Source organism: Portunus trituberculatus, chromosome 27, assembly GCF_017591435.1.
Source record: "Portunus trituberculatus isolate SZX2019 chromosome 27, ASM1759143v1, whole genome shotgun sequence".
NCBI lineage: Eukaryota > Metazoa > Arthropoda > Malacostraca > Decapoda > Portunidae > Portunus > Portunus trituberculatus.
Window position 1 is genome coordinate 2,967,494 of NC_059281.1, and position 17,967 is coordinate 2,985,460.

General features: G+C 36.7%; 1 protein-coding gene across 1 annotated transcript in view; it reads right to left on the reverse strand.

The window, feature by feature from the left end:
• The window catches only part of LOC123509846 (secernin-3-like), a 100,141-nt gene that overhangs the window by 59,453 nt on the left and 22,721 nt on the right, over positions 1-17,967 (reverse strand). The window contains 1 exon segment of the mRNA XM_045264423.1: positions 12,918-13,124. Coding sequence (XP_045120358.1) covers positions 12,918-13,124 — 207 coding nt within the window.

Genomic DNA, 17,967 nt, shown 5'->3' on the forward strand with positions numbered 1-17,967 from the left:
CCGAGGCTTGAATATGCAACAATACAGTGGGCTCCGAACTTAAAGAAACACATAAGGAAACTAGAGAAAGTACAGAGGGCTGCAACAAAATGGTGCCTGACTTAAGAGATTTGACTTATGAAGACAGACTGAAAAGAATGCAACTTCCGACCCTGGAAAACAGAAGAGAAAGGGGAGACCTGATAGCAATATACAGAGTGATGATTGGCATGGAAAAATGGATAGGGAAGATCTGTGTATGTGGAATGAAAGAATGTCGAGAGGGCATGGGAAAAACTAAAATGGCCACTTATAGGAGAGATGTGAAAAATATAGCTTCCTCATAGAAGGGTGGAAGCATGGAATAGTTTAGACGTGGAAGTGGTCAACGCAAGGAATATTCATGATTTTAAGAAAAGCTGGACATTAATAGATATGGAGACGGGACAACACGAGCATAGCTCTTTTCCGTATGTTACAATTAGGTAAATACAATTAGGTAAATACACACACACACACACACACACTTATAGGAGTCCTCAAGACAAAAGAAAATCTAGTTAGAGAAATTGCAGAAAAAAAGAGGAGTGTAGTCGTATTTGGAATTAAAGAAAAAAATTTTAAATATAGACCAAGAAGAGAAAAAGAAGAAATGAAATCAGTCAAAGACCTACTAAAAAATCTAAACGACAAAGATAGGCAGAACTTAGAAGAGGAAGTAGAAGAAATAAACAGAATGGGACCTTATCAAGAAGGAAAAACGAGACCAATTAAAATACTACTAAAATCACAAGCAGCAACAGAAAAAATATTATATAGAACAACAAAACTTAGAGAAACAGAAGCCTGCAAGGATATCTATATAAAGAAAAATAAAAATGAGGAAGAAAGGAAGAGATACAACGAACTGGCGGCAGCAGTAAGGGAAAAAAAAATGAAAGGTCAGAAGAGGAAAAAAAGGCATTTTTTTGGAGAATTCTAGGAGACAGGATAAGGAAATGGTATACAAAGAAGGAAGAGAAAAAAGTGGAACAAGTCTAACTAAAAATGATAAAGGCAAGAGACTAAAAATGATGTATACGAAAATAGACAGGGTTTTTTCAAGTAAATTAGAATTAAAAAAGAAAATCCGGATATTGTATGCCTGGCTGAAACAAAACTAAATGAGGCAATCAAAATAGACTTGGATAATAGGTATAATGTATGGAGAAGAGACAGAGGGGGTAAAGGAGGAGGAGGAGTCATGATAATGTTAAGGAAGGAGATAGTGATAAACCAAGTGGAATGTGGGGAAGGAAAAGCAGAAGTACTGTATGTTAAGATGCATATTAATAAAAAAAGAGTTAACAATCGTTGTAACATATATGCCACCAAAAATAAATTCATGGACCAATCAAGAATATAAAGACATGATAGATGACACAATAAGGAGTCTAACGAGAATCGTTAAAGAAAGGAGAAGAGTCATATTAGTAGGAGCTTTCAACTGTAAAGAAGTGGACTGGGAAAATTATGAAAGTGGTATGGAGGAAGAAGCCCGGGGAGAAAGATTCCTGAACCTAATGATAGACAATATGATGGACCAGAGAGTAAAGGAATGCACAAGATTCAGAGGAAACAACGAGCCGGCGAGATTGGACCTAGTATTTACAAGGGGTATACAAATGAATGATGATATAAGATATAAGTGCCCATTGGGAAAGAATGACCATGTAATATTAGAAATGGATATAGAAGAGGGAAAGGAAGATAGAGACAATTCATACAAAGGAGACCGATTAAATGACAGAAAGGCTGATATTGAGAATCTCAAGAACTATTTTAAAAACGTAAACTGGGAGGAGATGGAAAACTCAGAGTGATGCAAGAGAAGTATAACTTATATTTGGAAATATACAAAACAGGAGTCAGGGAATATGTCCAAAAATATAGACCTAAAGAAGAAGGAAAGAAACATTGGTTTAATGCAAGATGTGCTAAGACAAAGGAGAAAAGAGATGGAGCATGGAAAAGGTGAAGGAGAAATAGAAATCCAGTATATAAGGAAAACTTCAAGGCAGCAAAAAATGAATATGTTAAGGTGAGGAAGGAAGAGAAAAAGAACTTTGAAAAGGACATTGTCAAAAAATGTAAGGAGCAACCAAAATTGTTCTACAGATTCATAAATGGAAAAATTAGGCAAAAAGAAATAATAGAAAGGTTAAAAGGAGAGAACGGGATGGTGGAAGACCCAAAAAAGTACGGCAGAACTATTAAATAATAAATTCCAGGAGATCTTTACTAAGGAATCCAAATTTGAAAGGCCACAGGGTAATAGAGAGACAGTCTATATGAAAGAGATTAAAGTAACAAAGCTTGAAATAAAAGTTAATGAAGGAACTGGATGAAGAGAAGGCAATGGGACCGGATAAAGTGTCAGGCAGAATACTGAAAGAATGTAGGGGAAGAACTAGCAAGTCCTATATACAACATCATAAAATGCCCAATAGAAAATGGAACAGTACCAGTAGAATGGAAAAGACCTGAGGTGGTTCCCATAATATATATATGAGCGGAAGGAAGGAAGAACCTTTAAATTACAGACCGGTATCAATAACTAGTGTAATAAGCAAGATGTGTGAAAGAATAATAAAGAAACAATGGATCGAGTTCCTTGAAAACAACAAATTAATATCAAAGAGCCAATTTGGTTTTAGAAAAGGACGGTCGTGTATAACTAATTTATTGAGTTTCTATTCTAGAATAGTTGATAGAGTAAAAGACAGAGGGATGGGTTGACTGTATTTATTTGGATTTAAAAAAGGCATTTGACAAAGTGCCACATGCAAGATTACTATGGAAGTTAGAGGAGAAGGTTGGCTTAAAAGGAAGCACATTGAGATGGATAGAAAATTACTTGAGGGGGAGAGAAATAAGGACGGTAGTTAAAGATATGAAGTCCAAGTGGAGAGCAGTAGAAAGCGGAGTGCCACAGGGGTCAGTATTGGCATGCCAGAAGAAGTGAACAGCTAGATAAATCTGTTTGCAGATGATACGAAACTGTGCAGAGTTATAAAGCAAAAAGAGGATTGTGAAATACTGCAAGAAGACCTAAATAAGATCTGGGAATGGAGTAAAAAGTGGGAAATGGAATTCAATGTGAACAAAAGCCATGTCATGGAAATGGGAAAGAGTGAAAGACGATCCGTGGGAATCTATAAGATGGGAGATGGAGTAGAACTGGAGAAAGTAAAAAAGGAAAAGGACTTAGGAGTGACGATGGAAGAAAACAATCAACCAGTAAGCCATATTGATAGAATTTTTAGAGAAACATAATTTGCTAAGGAATATTGGAGTAGCATTTCACTACATGGACAAAGAAATGATGAAGAAATTGATAAGTACTATAATAAGACCCAGATTGGAATATGCAGGAGTAGTGTGGACCCTCATAAAAGAAACACATAAGGAAGTTGGAAAGACTACAAAAAATGGCTACAAGAATGGTTCCAGAATTTTAAGGGATGACAAAATATGAGGAGAGACTAAAGGCTATGGATCTACCAACCCTGGAACAAAGAAGGGAGAGAGGAGATCTCATACAAGTTTATAAATTGATCAACGGAATGGACCAAGTGGATAATGAGAAACTGATCCTGAGAGAAGAATATGACATTCGAAGCACAAGATCGCATAGTAAAAAGCTGAGAAAAGGAATATGTCTGAGAGATGTTAAAAATATACTTTCCCGCAAAGATGTATTGAGACATGGAACAGTTTAAATGAAGAAATAGTGTCTGCAACGAGTGTGCATACTTTTAAAGTAAGATTGGATAAGTGTAGATATGGAGATAAGGCCACACGAGCATAAAGCCCAGAACCTGTAAAACTACAACTAGATAAATACACACACACACACACACACACTGCATTCGTTTATTCTTGTATAATATTAAGTTATTCTTGTATAATATAAGTCTTTAATTGTTTTGTTTTTTGTTTTGTTTTTCAGTTTGTACAAATACATCCACCCCTTTTCTGTAAATTTTCAGCCTTCGGGCTGCAATGTCTAATAAACCGTATTATTATTATTATTATTATTATTATTATTATTACACAGTGTTGGGAATATGTGCCAAAATATAGACCTAAAGAAGAAGGAAAGAAAGATTGGTTTAATGCAAGGTGTGCCAAGGCAAAGGAGAAAAGAGATGGAGCATGGAAAAGGTGGAGGAGAAATAGGAATCCAGCAAATAAGGAAAACTTCAAAGCAGCAAGAAATGAATATGTTAAGGTGAGGAAGGAAGAGGAAAAGAACTTCGAAAAAAACAGTCGAAAAATGTAAGGAGCAACCAAAATTGTTCTATAGATTCATAAATGGAAAAATTAGGCAAAAAAACAATAGAAAAGTTAAAAGGAGAAAACGGGATGGTGGAAGACCAAAAAGTATGGCAAAACTATTAAATAAAAAATTCCAGGTCTTTACTAAGGAATCCAAATTTGAGAGGCCACAGAGTAATAGAGAGACAATCTATATGAAAGAGATTAAAGTAACCAAGTTTGAAATAAAATAATTAATGAAGGAATTGGATGAAGAGAAGGCAATGGAACCGGATGAAGTCTCAGGCAGAATACTGAAAGAATGTAGGGAAGAACTAGCAAGTCCTATATACAACATCATAAAATGCTCAATAGAAAATGGAACAGTGCCAGTAGAATGGAAAAGAGCTGAGGTGGTTCCCATATATAAGAGCGGAAGGAAGGAAGAACATTTAAATTACAGACCAGTATCACTAACTAGTGTAATATGCAAGATGTGTGAAAGAATAATAAAGAAACAATGGATTGAGTTTCTTGAAGACAACAAATTAATATCAAATAGCCAATTTGGTTTTAGAAAAGGACGGTCTTGTGTAACTAATTTATTGAGTTTCTATTCTAGAATAGTTGATAAAGTACAAGAGAGAGAGGGATGGGTTGACTGCATTTATATGGATTCAAAAAGGGCGTTTGACAAAGTGCCACAAGCAAGATTACTGTGAAAGTTAGAGAAGGGTAGCATAAAAGGAAGCACATTGAGATGGATAGAAAATTATTTGAGGGAGAGAGAAATAAGGACGGTAGTTAAAGATATGAAGTCAAAGTGGAGAGCAGTAGAAAGCGGAGTCCCACAGGGGTCAGTATTGGCACCAATACTTTTTCCTCATTTATATTAACGACATGCCAGAAGGAGTGAACAGCTACATAAATTTGTTTGCGGATGATACGAAACTGTGCAGAGTTATAAAGCAAAAGGAGGATTGTGAAATACTGCAAGAAGACCTAAATAAGATCTGGGAATAGAGTAAGAAGTGGGAAATGGAATTCAATGTGAACAAAAGCCATGTCATGGAAATGGGAAAGAGTGAAAGACGATCTGTGGAAATCTATAAGATGGGAGATGGAGTAGAACTGGAGAAAGTAAAAAAGGAAAAGGACTTAGGAGTGACGATGGAAGAAAACAATCAACCAGTAAGCCATATTGATAGAATTTTTAGAGAAACATATAATTTGCTAAGGAATATTGGAGTAGCATTTCACTACATGGACAAAGAAATGATGAAGAAATTGATAAGTACTATAATAAGACCCAGATTGGAATATGTAGGAGTAGTGTGAACCCCTCATAAAAAGAAACACATAAGGAAATTGGAGGCTACAAAAATAGCTACAAGAATGGTTCCAGAATTTGAAGGGATGACATATGAGGAGAGACTAAAGGCTATGGATCTACCAACCCTGGAATAAAGAAGGGAGAGAGGAGACCTGATACAAGTTTATAAATTGATCAACGGAATGGACCAAGTGGATAATGAGAAACTGATCCTGAGAGAAGAATATGACATCTGAAGCACAAGATCGCATAGTAAAAGCTGAGAAAGGAAGATGTCTGAGAGATATTAAAAAATATAGTTTCCCACAGAGATGTATTGAGACGTGGAACAGTTTAGATCAAGAAGCAGTGTCTGCAACGAGTGTGCACACTTTTAAAGTAAGATTGGATAAGTGTAGATATGGAGACGGGGTCACACGAGCATAAAGCCCAGGCCCTGTAAAACTACAACTAGGTAAATACAACTAGGTAAACACACACACACACACACACACACACACACACACACACACACACACACACACACACACACAGCTCAGTGGTTCAGTGGTTAGCTGCGCTGGCTTCACAAGCCAGATAACGATTCGATTCGGCCGGGTGGAGATATTTGGTGTGTCTCCTCACGTGTAGCCCTGTTCACCTAGCAGTGAGTAGGTGCAGGATGTAAATCGAGAGTTGTGACCTTGTTGTCCCGGTGTGTGGTGTGTGCCTGGTCACAGACCTATCCCAAGATCGGAAATAATGAGCTCTGAGCTCGCTCCGTAGGGTAACGTCTGGCTGTCTCGTCAGAGACTGCAGCAGATCAAACAGTGAATACACACACACACACACACACACACACACACACACACACACACACACACGATTAAGAAAAAGGACGAACTAGTGAGAGACACATTACATAAAGAGAAATGTATGGTTATATAAGGGCTACAAGAGAAGAAAGAAAAACCCTGTGAATTCTGTGAGAGAAAAAGAGAAAAAAGAAATGGTAAAAGATTATTTCAAGGGTTCAGGATGAAGAACAGGGCTTAGAGGAAGAAACTGAAGAAATATATAGACAGAAACTGAAGAAATATATCAACTAGGGAAATACAGTGAGGGATCTGTATGGCCATTAAAAGTTAAACTGAGGTCCCAAGTAGGGGATGAAGAAATACTGTACTGGCAAGGACAGGAAAACTGGCAGCAGATACAGAATACAACATTTGGATAAAGAAGGACATGAAGCAGCATGAAAGGGAAAATAGCAAAAACTGAGAAATGAAACTAAGGAAAAAAACAAGAGAAGGATAGAGAACAAGAGGTAGCAATATTACTGGAGAGTGCTAGACATGAGGCTGAGGAAATGGTATGTCTGAGAAGGGAATGAAAAACATTGAGTTATGTATACAAACACAGATGGGTATATATCAGGAATGTTGGAAGTGAAAAACTATAATAGGAATAGGACAGGACATGATATAACATATAACATAACATAACATAAATAATAGGATAACAAAGGGCCACCAGGGCCCATCTAGGTTATCCTGTATCAGTCGCACAGCGACCTCGTCATCAGTACTTAAAGATACACTTACAAGTACACAATACATTATATACTAATTCTAAATATTTGGCCCATTAACAGGGCTAAGTCCTGCAGCGAATTCCTCTACAATCTGTAATCCCCATACATGGGGATCATGTCTTGTTTAACTATAGTAAATTTCTTATAAAACTATCATGCAGTGCTATACATAATTATAAATCTAATAAATTTAAGTGCTTATCTAATCTGTTTTAAACATTGTCAAACTAGTGCTATTTACAACCGTCTCTGGCAATGCATTCCAGAAGTCTACCACCCTATGACTAAAGAAATATTTTCTTATATCTAACCTGCAGCCTTGCTTTCTAATCTTCCTGCCATGATTTCTAGTCCTACTTCCCTCCTCTAAGGTAAAGAAAGATCTCACATCTATGTAGTTTGTATCTGAGAACATTTTAAATAACTCTATCATATCCCTCTTATACATCTCCTCTCAAATGAAAACATGTTTAATTCCTTTAATCTATCTCTATACTCCAGGCGCTTAAAGCTGGTATCATCCTAGTTGCTCTTCTCTGAACTGCTTCTAACATGTTGATATCCTGCCTATAGTGGGGTGACCAGGCCTGTATGCAATACTCTAAATGGGGCCTAACATAGGAATTATATAAGCTACGCACCACTTCCTTACTTTTATAACTAACATTTCTATTTATAAAACCCAGGATCCTATTTGCCCTATTTCTTGCTTCTAAACATTGCTTTGAAAATTTCATAGTCCTGTCTATCACTACTCCTAAATCCTTTCCTTCCTCTACTGCCTCTAGCCAACATCCCTCCATCTCATAGTTAAAGTTTGTGTTGTCTTTACCTAAATGCATAACCTGACACTTTTAGAATTAAACTCCATCTGCCACCTGTCTGCCCATGCTATCAGCCTGTCCAGGTCTCGTTGTATTCTGTAATTGTCCTTTTCACCCTGTACTGCACATGCTATCTTAGTATCATCTGCAAACTTTGATACTTTGCTACTAATTCCTATATCTAAATCGTTAATGTACACCAAGAAAAGAAGAGGTCCTAGCACTGATCCTTGGGGTACCCCACTAACCACTTCCTTCCACTCAGACATTGCCCCATTTAATACTACTCTCTGTTTCCTATCAGAAAGCCATTCACTAATCCAATCAACTAACCTACCCCTATCCCATGTAGTCTCAATTTGTACACTAGCCTCCTATGCGGTACCTTATCAAACGCCTTGCTAAAATCTAGATATATAACATCTATGCTATTTCCATCATCTAACTCCTTGGTAATATATTCTAAGATATCGAGCAAATTTGTAAGACAGGACCTCCCTGATCTAAAGCCATGTTGGGTATCTCTAATTAATCTATTCTCATTTAAATGCTCCCAAATACTACCCTTAATGATTTTCTCTAGTATCTTACATACTATACTAGTTAAACTGATCGGTCTATAATTATTCGCATCATCCTTCCTACCTTTTTTAAATATTGGAGTAACATTAGCTAACTTCCAGTCCTGTGGTATCTCAGCAAACCTAAGTGATCTTTCAAAGATTAACTTAAGTGCTTCAGAAATACTGTCTACACCCTCCCTAAGTACTCTGGCATGTAGCTCATCAGGACCACTAGCTTTCCTATCGTCTAGTTCAAGAATAAATTTCCTAATAATTCCCGGTTTTATATCAATATTTTCTAAAGCTCTTAAACTACTCGTCGCACTGTTTGTAACAGGATTTCCTATTCTTTCCTAGTAAATACTGAAGAAAATTGTTCATTCAATAATTCTACTATGTCTTCATTTTGATCCACTACTACACCATCTTTTCTGAGTGGTCCAATCCTATCCTTATTTCTTTTATCACTGACCTTGTAATAACTATATAATTTTTGGGATCTTTACTCCCAGCTCTAGCTAGTTTTATCTCTGCCTGCCTTTTACTTTTTTTATAACCTTACTCAAATCATCTCTGACCTGTCTGTACCTAATCAAATCTACATCTTCCCACTTTTCTGCAACTCTCTGTATGCCCTCTTCTTCTCTCTGATCTGGCTACCTATCTCATGAGTCCACCATAATGGCTTCCTGTTTCTCTGCCTTATATCTTTGTAAGGGATACACTGCATCACTATACCCTTTACTACAACCTTAAAAATATCCCACATCTCCTGTGCAGTTTTATTTCCAAAACTATCTTCCCAGTTTACCTCTCCTAATAACTGACGTAACCTACCATAATTGCCTTTCTGATAGTTTGGGACTCTAGTCTTATTCACTATATTATCCCTACTGGAATTAATGATAAATCTAATTATATGATGGTCACTGTTTGCTAAAGTCTCTCCTACCTCAACTTCCTTTAAACAATGCTCAATATTTGTTAGTACTATGTCTAAAACCTTCCTCCCCCTAGTAGGTTTATCTACCATCTGCACTAAATAGTTATCCTGAAAACTTTCCATAAACTTATTTTCACTAGCATCTCCTACCATCCTCTCCCAGTTTACTGACTTAAGATTAAAATCCCCTAAGATAATTGTCTGACTAGTACACCCCCTATTTATCTCATCTACCATAAGGTTGTCTACATCTGCTGACTGGTTAGGTGGTCTATAAAAGCTCCTACTCTAATAACCTTACTTTTGTTTACTCTAACATCCAGCCATAAGGACTCTACTCTGTGATCTACCTTAATACCATTAACCTGACTGGAAATGAAGGATTTTTTTACATAAATAACTACTCCACCTATCCTACCAATTCTCTGGTGTAAATACATAATGTATCCATCTACTTCATATTCTTTCCTATTTTCCCTAAACTTTTCCTCATTTACCCATGCCTCTGTGACACATACAACATCTAAGTCCTCCTCAACTATATAACTAGATAACTCATCCTTCTTGTTCCTAAGACTCCTGGCATAAAACATTTAAGTCCAGCTACCTTCCTAGATGCTGTCTCCTTATTTGGAATCCTAATCTTATTCTCTCCTATTTGCACCTGGAAATCTTTCCTAATCTTTTCACTATCTCTGTTTATCCTATCTAATTTATGTCTAGCATCTTTCTTCTGGAATGCATTTGCTACCTCACCCCCTACACTCCATCCCAACTCCCCCCTCCAGACATCCACTCAGCACATCCACACCCTTCCTACTCAGATGCATGAAACATACATATTAAAATAAAGAGGGAGAAGGAGAGAATGTTTGAAAGGGATGTTGTAAAAAGATGTGGAGAGGAACCCAAGCTATTCTACAAGCATATACATGGAAAAATGACAAACTGAGACACCATCACTAAGTTAACTAACAGAAACAAGGTATAAGAAACAACGGAAGAAATGAGTGACCTGATGAATGAGAGATTTAGATCAGTATTTAATGTAAAGAGAGATTTTATAGAGCCAAACGATGAAGTGATGCAGAATGGGTTACAAAACGTTTTGGTGCATAATCAGGAAATTAGCAAATTTCTAGAAAAGGTAGATGTAAGAGGAGTAATGAGGCCAGATGGAGTGTCAGGATGGACACTGAGAGAATGTAGAGAACAATTGGTAGACCCAATTTAGGATGTGATCAAAAGCTCAGCAACGAAAGGGAAAGTACCAAAGGAATGGAGAAGAGCAAATACAGTCCCAATATATAAAGGTGGCAAAGGAACTGAGTCTTCAAATTATAGACCTGTCACTTGACTAGTGTTGGAAAGCTCTGCAAAATTGTGATTATAGAAAAATAGCTGGATTATCTGGGGGCAAATGAAATCATAAATAACTCCCAATTTGGATTTAGAAAAGGAAGATCATGTGTAACAAAACTACTAAGTTTCTATACACAGGTAACAAATGAGGTACAAGGAGAGATGGAAGGGGGACACAGTGTATTTAGATATTAAAAAGGCTTTTGACAGAGTATTACATTGAAGATTCCTATGGGAAATAGTACATAACTATAGGAGGAGTACAGGGAAATATCTTAAGCTGGATGAGGGACTATTTCACAGAAAGAGAAACAAGGGTAGTGATTAGAGACACTGCATCAAGTTGGAGTACAGTAACTAGTGGTGTACTATAGGGGTCAGTGCTGGCACTATTAATGTTTCAAGTATATATTAAAGATATACAGAAGAACCTGAGTAGCTACATAAATTTGTTTGCTGATGATACGAAACTCGTAGGAGTAATAAGGAACAATGAAGATTGTATGGAATCACAGAGATATCAATAAGATCTGGGAATGGAGCCAGAAGTGGAAATTAGAATTTAAGGCAAAAATATGTCATGTGATGGAAATTGGTAAAAGTAATGGAAAGCCAATGTGGAAGGACAAAATGGGAGAAGAGGTTATAATGAAAAGGAGGAAGAGAAGAATCTGATTGATTATACAAGACACCCTGACCCCAGGAAGGCATATAAATGAGTTATTTGCTTCAACATATGACACTAACAAATATCAAGGTGGCATTTAACTACATGGACAAGAGTATGATGAAAAAGATAATAACAATGATGATAAGACCTAGACTTGAATATGCAGCAGTGGTGTGGTCAACCACACATGCAAAAGAACATTAGGATACAAGAAGGAATCCAAAAGATAGCCACAAAGATGGTGCCAGAAATAAAGAGCCTTCCCTATGAAGATAGACTAAAGGAAATGGAACTACCAACTTTGAAGGATAGATGGAAGAGAGAAAATCTAATAACGACATACAAGATAGTAAACAGTATGGAAAAGATAGATAGACAAGAACTGGTATCAATGATTGAAGATGGAGATAGATAGACAAGAGGACACTCTAAGATCATGAAAAGCCCATGTCTGAGAAATATTAAAAAGTTTAGTTTTCTGCATCTCGAACAGCTTGAATGAAGAGACTGTAACAGCAGAAAGTGTGCACAAATTTAAGGAAAATTGAATGAAATTAGATATAGAGGCAGGTCACTATGAGCCCCACTTGAACCATATAATATACAAATAGATAACTACACACACACACACACACACACACACACACACACACACACACACACACACACACATACACAGCATGGCCCACACTTCCCTTATGGTCCTGCATAATAGCCATTTTGTTTGCCACTGACAGCATTTTCAGCTTACTAACTGAAGTGGAAGACACAGCTTTGCCCTTAAAAGCCATGGTAGAATTACAAAGGTAACAACAAGGGCTACAGAGTGAAGGAAAGCTGAGGGAGACACTGCCACATGCTTGATAAGTCAGCTGTGCAATCAGTAAACATTTATCTTTGCACAGCACACACACCTGTTGCCTGTTTCACATCTTAAACAGGTCAAACTCATATGACTCAGATGATGAAAGAACTATCACTGGTTTTTTAGCCAAGTAGCTTAAAGTTACTCAATCAAAAGACAAAAAATGCCTACTAGTGCACTCAGGATAGGAAAAAAAAATCCTGAAAGTGTCTGACTTATCCAAAATCCAGCTTATTTGGGTCCAACTGAATTGGTGTTTACTGTGTTTTAATCATGAAAAACTCACCAAAATAATCCCAAAGCTGAATATATTATTGATTAAGAAACTAAATCTATGTTAATCAATATCTGATAAGAAAACCAGTTTTGTGCTAGAATTATGATTAACAAAACGACAAGCCAGAACTACTGAGGAAAATGGTTTCATCCTACGAATGTGATGGACATTTTTGTCACAGACACCTAAAAAATAAAAGAAAGAGAACTATAGCAGCTCAACACTTCACCTCCTTTAGTTAGCTTGGCCAGCAGTTTCTCGCCGCACTCTTTCCTGCCGCCAGCATAGTCCTCGCTCACCCCAAAAGCCTTACTGAAGTCAAAGTCTCCGCTACCATCCCAGAAGCCCTTCTCCTGAGCCACTGCTGGCAGCCCCTCACTCATGCGGTCAATTTTGGTCCCAATGCTGAGTGCATTGCTGATGTTTCTGTAGCCACCTGTGAGACAGCAAAAGAAAAAATTATTATAAGCCAAGAGTGAAGACTGTCTATGTGATTTCATATAAAAGATGATTAATATGTGTGTATTTACCTAGTTGTAATTACCTAGTTGTAGTTTTACAGGGCCTGGGCTTTATGCTCGTGTGGCCACGTCTCCATATCTACACTTATCCAATTTTTCTTTAAAACTATGCACTCTTTGCTGACAGCACTTCCTCACTCAAACTGTTCCAAGTCTTAACAAATCTTTGCGGGTAACTATATTTTTTAATATGTCTCAGACATCTTCCCTTCCTCAGTTTTTTACTATGCAATCTTGTGCTTCTAATGTCAGAATCAGTTTCTCATTATCCACTTGATCCATTCCATTAATCAATTTATAAACTTGTATCAGATCCTCTCTCTCTCTTCTTTGTTCCAGGGTTGGTAGATCCATAGCCTTTAGTCTCTCCTCATATGTCATCCCTTCAAATTCTGGAACTATTCTTGTAGCCATTTTTTGTAGTTTCTCCAACTTCCTTATGTGTTTCTTTTTATGGGGGGGGTCCACACAACTCCTGCATATTCCAATCTGGGTCTTATTATAGTACTTATCAATTTCTTCATCATTTCTTTGTCCATGTAGTGAAATGCTAATCCAATATTCCTTAGCAAACTATATGTCTGAAAATTCTATCAATATGGCTTACTGGTTGATTGTTTTCTTCCATTGTCATTACCAAGTCCTTTTCCTTTTTTACTTTTTCTAGTTCTACTCCATCTCCCATCTTATAGATCCCCACTGGTCGTCTTTCACTCCTTCCTATTTCCATGACATGGCTTTTGTCCACATTGAAATCCATCTCCTATTTTTTACTCAATTCCCAGATCTTATTTAGGTCTTCCTGCATTATTTCACAATCCTCTTTTTGCTTTATAACTCTGCACAGCTTGGCATCATCCGCAAACACATTTATGTAGCTATTCACTCCTTCTGGCATGTTGTTTATATATATGAGAAAAAGTATTGGCGCCAATACTGACCCCTGCGGCACTCTGCTTTCTACTGCCCTCCACTTGAACTTCATATCTTTAACTACCGTCCTTATTTCTCTCCCCCTCAAATAATTTTCCATCCATCTCAATGTGCTTCCTTATAAGCCACCCTTCTCGTCTAACTTCCACAGTAACCTTGCATGTGGCACTTTATCAAATGCCTTTTTCAAATCCAAATAAATACAATCAACCCATCTCTCTCTCTCTTGTACTCTATCAACTATTCTAGAGTAGAAACTCAGTAAATTTGTTACACACGACCGCCCTTTCCTAAAACCAAATTGGCTATTTGGTAATAATTTGTTGTCTTCAAGGAACTCGATCCATTGTTTCTTTCTTACTCTTTCACACATCTTACATATTACACTAGTTAGTGATATCAGTCTGTAATTTAAAGGTTCTTCCTTCCTTCCACTCTTATATATGGGAACCACCTCAGCTTTTTTCCATTCTACTGGTACTGTTCCATTTTCTATTGAGCATTTTATGATGTTGTATATAGGACTTGCTAGTTCTTCTCTACATTCTTTCAGTATTCTGCCTGAGACTTCATCCGGTCCCATTGTCTTTTCTTCATCCAATTCCTTCATTAATTATTTTATTTCAAGCTTGGTTACTTTAATCTCTTCCATATAGATGGTCTCTCTATTACCCTGTGGTCTTTCAAATTTGGATTCCTTAGTAAAGACCTCCTGAAATTTACTATTTAACAGGCCATACTTTTGGGTCTTCCACCATCCATTTCTCCTTTTAACCTTTCTATTGTTTCTTTTGTCTTATTTTTCCGTTTATAAATCTGTAGAACAATTTTGGTTGCTCCTTGCATTTTTCGACAATGTCCTTTTCATAGATCCTCTCTTCTTCTTTCCTCACTTTAACATATTCATTTCTTGCTATCCTGAAGTTTACCTTATTTACTGCATTTTTATTTCTCCTCCACCTTTTCCATTCTCCATCCCTTTTCTCCTTTGCCCTGGTACACTTTGTGTTAAACCAATCTTTCTTTCCTTCTTCCTTAGGTCTATATTTTGGGACATAATATATATTCCCTGACTCCTCTGTTTTGTATATTTCCAAAAATAAGTTATATTTCTCTTGCACCCTTCTGAGTTTTCCATCTCCTCCCAGTTAGCGTATTTGAAAAAGTTCTTGATATTCTCAATATCAGCCTTTCTGTAATTTAATCGGTCTCCTTTGTATGATTCATCTCTATCTTCTTTTCCCTCTTCTATATCCATTTCTAATATTACATGGTCACTCTTTCCCAATGGGCACTTATATCTTATATCATCATTCATTTGTATACCCCTTGTAAAACCAGGTCTAATACTGCTGGGTCATCATTTCCTCTGAATCTTGTGTTTACCTTTACTCTTTGGTCCATCATATTATCTATCATTAGGTTCAGGAATCTTTCTCCCCAGGCTTCTTCCCCCATACCACTTTCATAATTTACAGATGAAACTTGAAATCTCCTACTAATATCACTTTTCTCCTTTCTTTAATGATTCTCGTTAGACTCCTTATTGTGTCATCTATCATGTCTTTATATTCTTGATTGGTCCATGAATTTGTTTTTGGTGGCACATATGTTACAATGATTGTCAGCTCTTTTTTATCAATATGCATCTTAATATACAGTACTTCTGCTTTTCCTTCCCCACATTCCACTTGGTTTATCACCATCTCCTTCCTTAACACTATCATGACTCCTCCTCCTCCTTTATTCCCTCTGTCTCTCGTCCATACATTATACCTATTATCAAAGTCTATTTTGATTGCCTCATTTACTTTTGTTTCAGCCAGGCATACAATATCCGGTTCTTCTTTCTTTATGTAATCTCCTAATTCTAATTTACTTGATAAAACCCCGTCTATGTTCGTATACATCATTTTTAGTCTCTTGCCTTTATCACTTTTAGTTAAACTTGTTCCAGTTTTTCCTCTTCCTTCTCTTTCCTTATCCTGTCTCCTAGAATTCTCCAAAAAAATGCCTTTTTTTCCTCTTCTGACCTTTCATTATTTTTTTCCCTTTACTGCTGCTGCCAGTTCGTTGTATCTCTTCCTTTCTTCCTCATTTCTATTTTCTTTATATATATATATATATATATATATATATATATATATATATATATATATATATATATATATATATCCTTGCAACCTTCTGTTTTTCTAAGTTTTGTTGTTCTATATAATATTTCTTCTGTTGCTGCTTGTGATTTTAGTAGTATCTTAATTGGTCTCATTGTTCCTTCTTGATATGGTCCCATTCTGTTTATTTCTTCTACTTACTCTTCTAAGTTCTGCCTATCTTTGTCGTTTAGATTTTTTAGTAGGTCTTTGACTGATTTCATTTCTTCTTTTGCTCTTCTTGGTCTATATTTTATATTTTTTTCTTTTAGTCCAAATACGATTACTCTTCTTTTTCTCTGCAATTTCCCTAACTAGATTTTCTTTTGTCCTGAGGGCTCCTATCATTTTGTTTGTCATATTTTCATCTCTTTCTTTTAGTTGTTCTTGAATCACCTCTTGAAAATCATCCTATCTTTCTTATCTTGGACTCTCCATACTTGTACTTCTTTTTTAATCACATTCTGTACTCTTTCCTCCTCTTTGTTTACTAAATCTTCCAGCTTCTCTTTTTTCTTTCTCGGCTTTACCGAGTGTGTGTGTGTGTGTGTGTGTATTTACCTAATTGTATTTACCTAATTGTAACATACGGGAAAAGAGCTATGCTCGTGTTGTCCCGTCTCCATATCTATTAATGTCCAGCTTTTTCTTAAAATCATGAATATTCCTTGCGTTGACCACTTCACGTCTAAACTATTCCATGCTTCCACCCTTCTATGAGGAAGCTATATTTTTCACATCTCTCCTATAAGTGGCCATTTTAGTTTTTCCCATGCCCTCTCGACATTCTTCCATTCCACATACACAGATCTTCCTATCCATTTTTCCATGCCAATCATCACTCTGTATATTGCTATCAGGTCTCCCCTTTCTCTTCTGTTTTCCAGGGTTGGAAGTTGCATTCTTTTCAGTCTGTCTTCATAAGTCAAATCTCTTAAGTCAGGCACCATTTTGTTGCAGCCCTCTGTACTTTCTCTAGTTTCCTTATGTGTTTCTTTAAGTTCGGAGCCCACTGTATTGTTGCATATTCAAGCCTCGGTCTTATCATTGCAGTAATTATTTTCTTCATCATTTCTTCATCTAGATATCTGAACGCCACTCTTATGTTCCTCAATAAGTTCAATACTTCTCCAATTATTTTGTTTATATGTCTCTCTGGCGATAGGTCATTGGTAATTGTCACCCCAAGGTCTTTTTCTTCATGACTGGTTTTATGTCTTCATTTCCTATCTTGTACATACTCCTGATTCTTCTTTCACTCTTGCCAAACTCTATTTTCTTGCATTTTGTCGTGTTGAACTCCATTTGCCATGTACAGCTCCATTTCCATATTCTGTCCAAGTCTTCCTGGAGTAGTTCGCAATCTTTGTCACATCTCACTTTTCTTAACAATTTTGCATCGTCTGCAAATAGGCTCACATAACTGGACACCCCATCCACCATGTCATTTATGTAGACTGCGAACATTACTGGTGCCAACACTGATCCCTGTGGAACTCCACTCTCCACCAATCCCCATTCTGATGGTCTGTCCTTAATTATTGTTCTCATTTCTCTTCCTACCAAAAGTCTTCCATCCATTTTAGTAAACTGCCATGCACTCCTCCTACCATTTCAAGTTTCCAGATCAGTCTCTGGTGTGGTACCTTATCAAAGGCCTTTTTTAAATCCA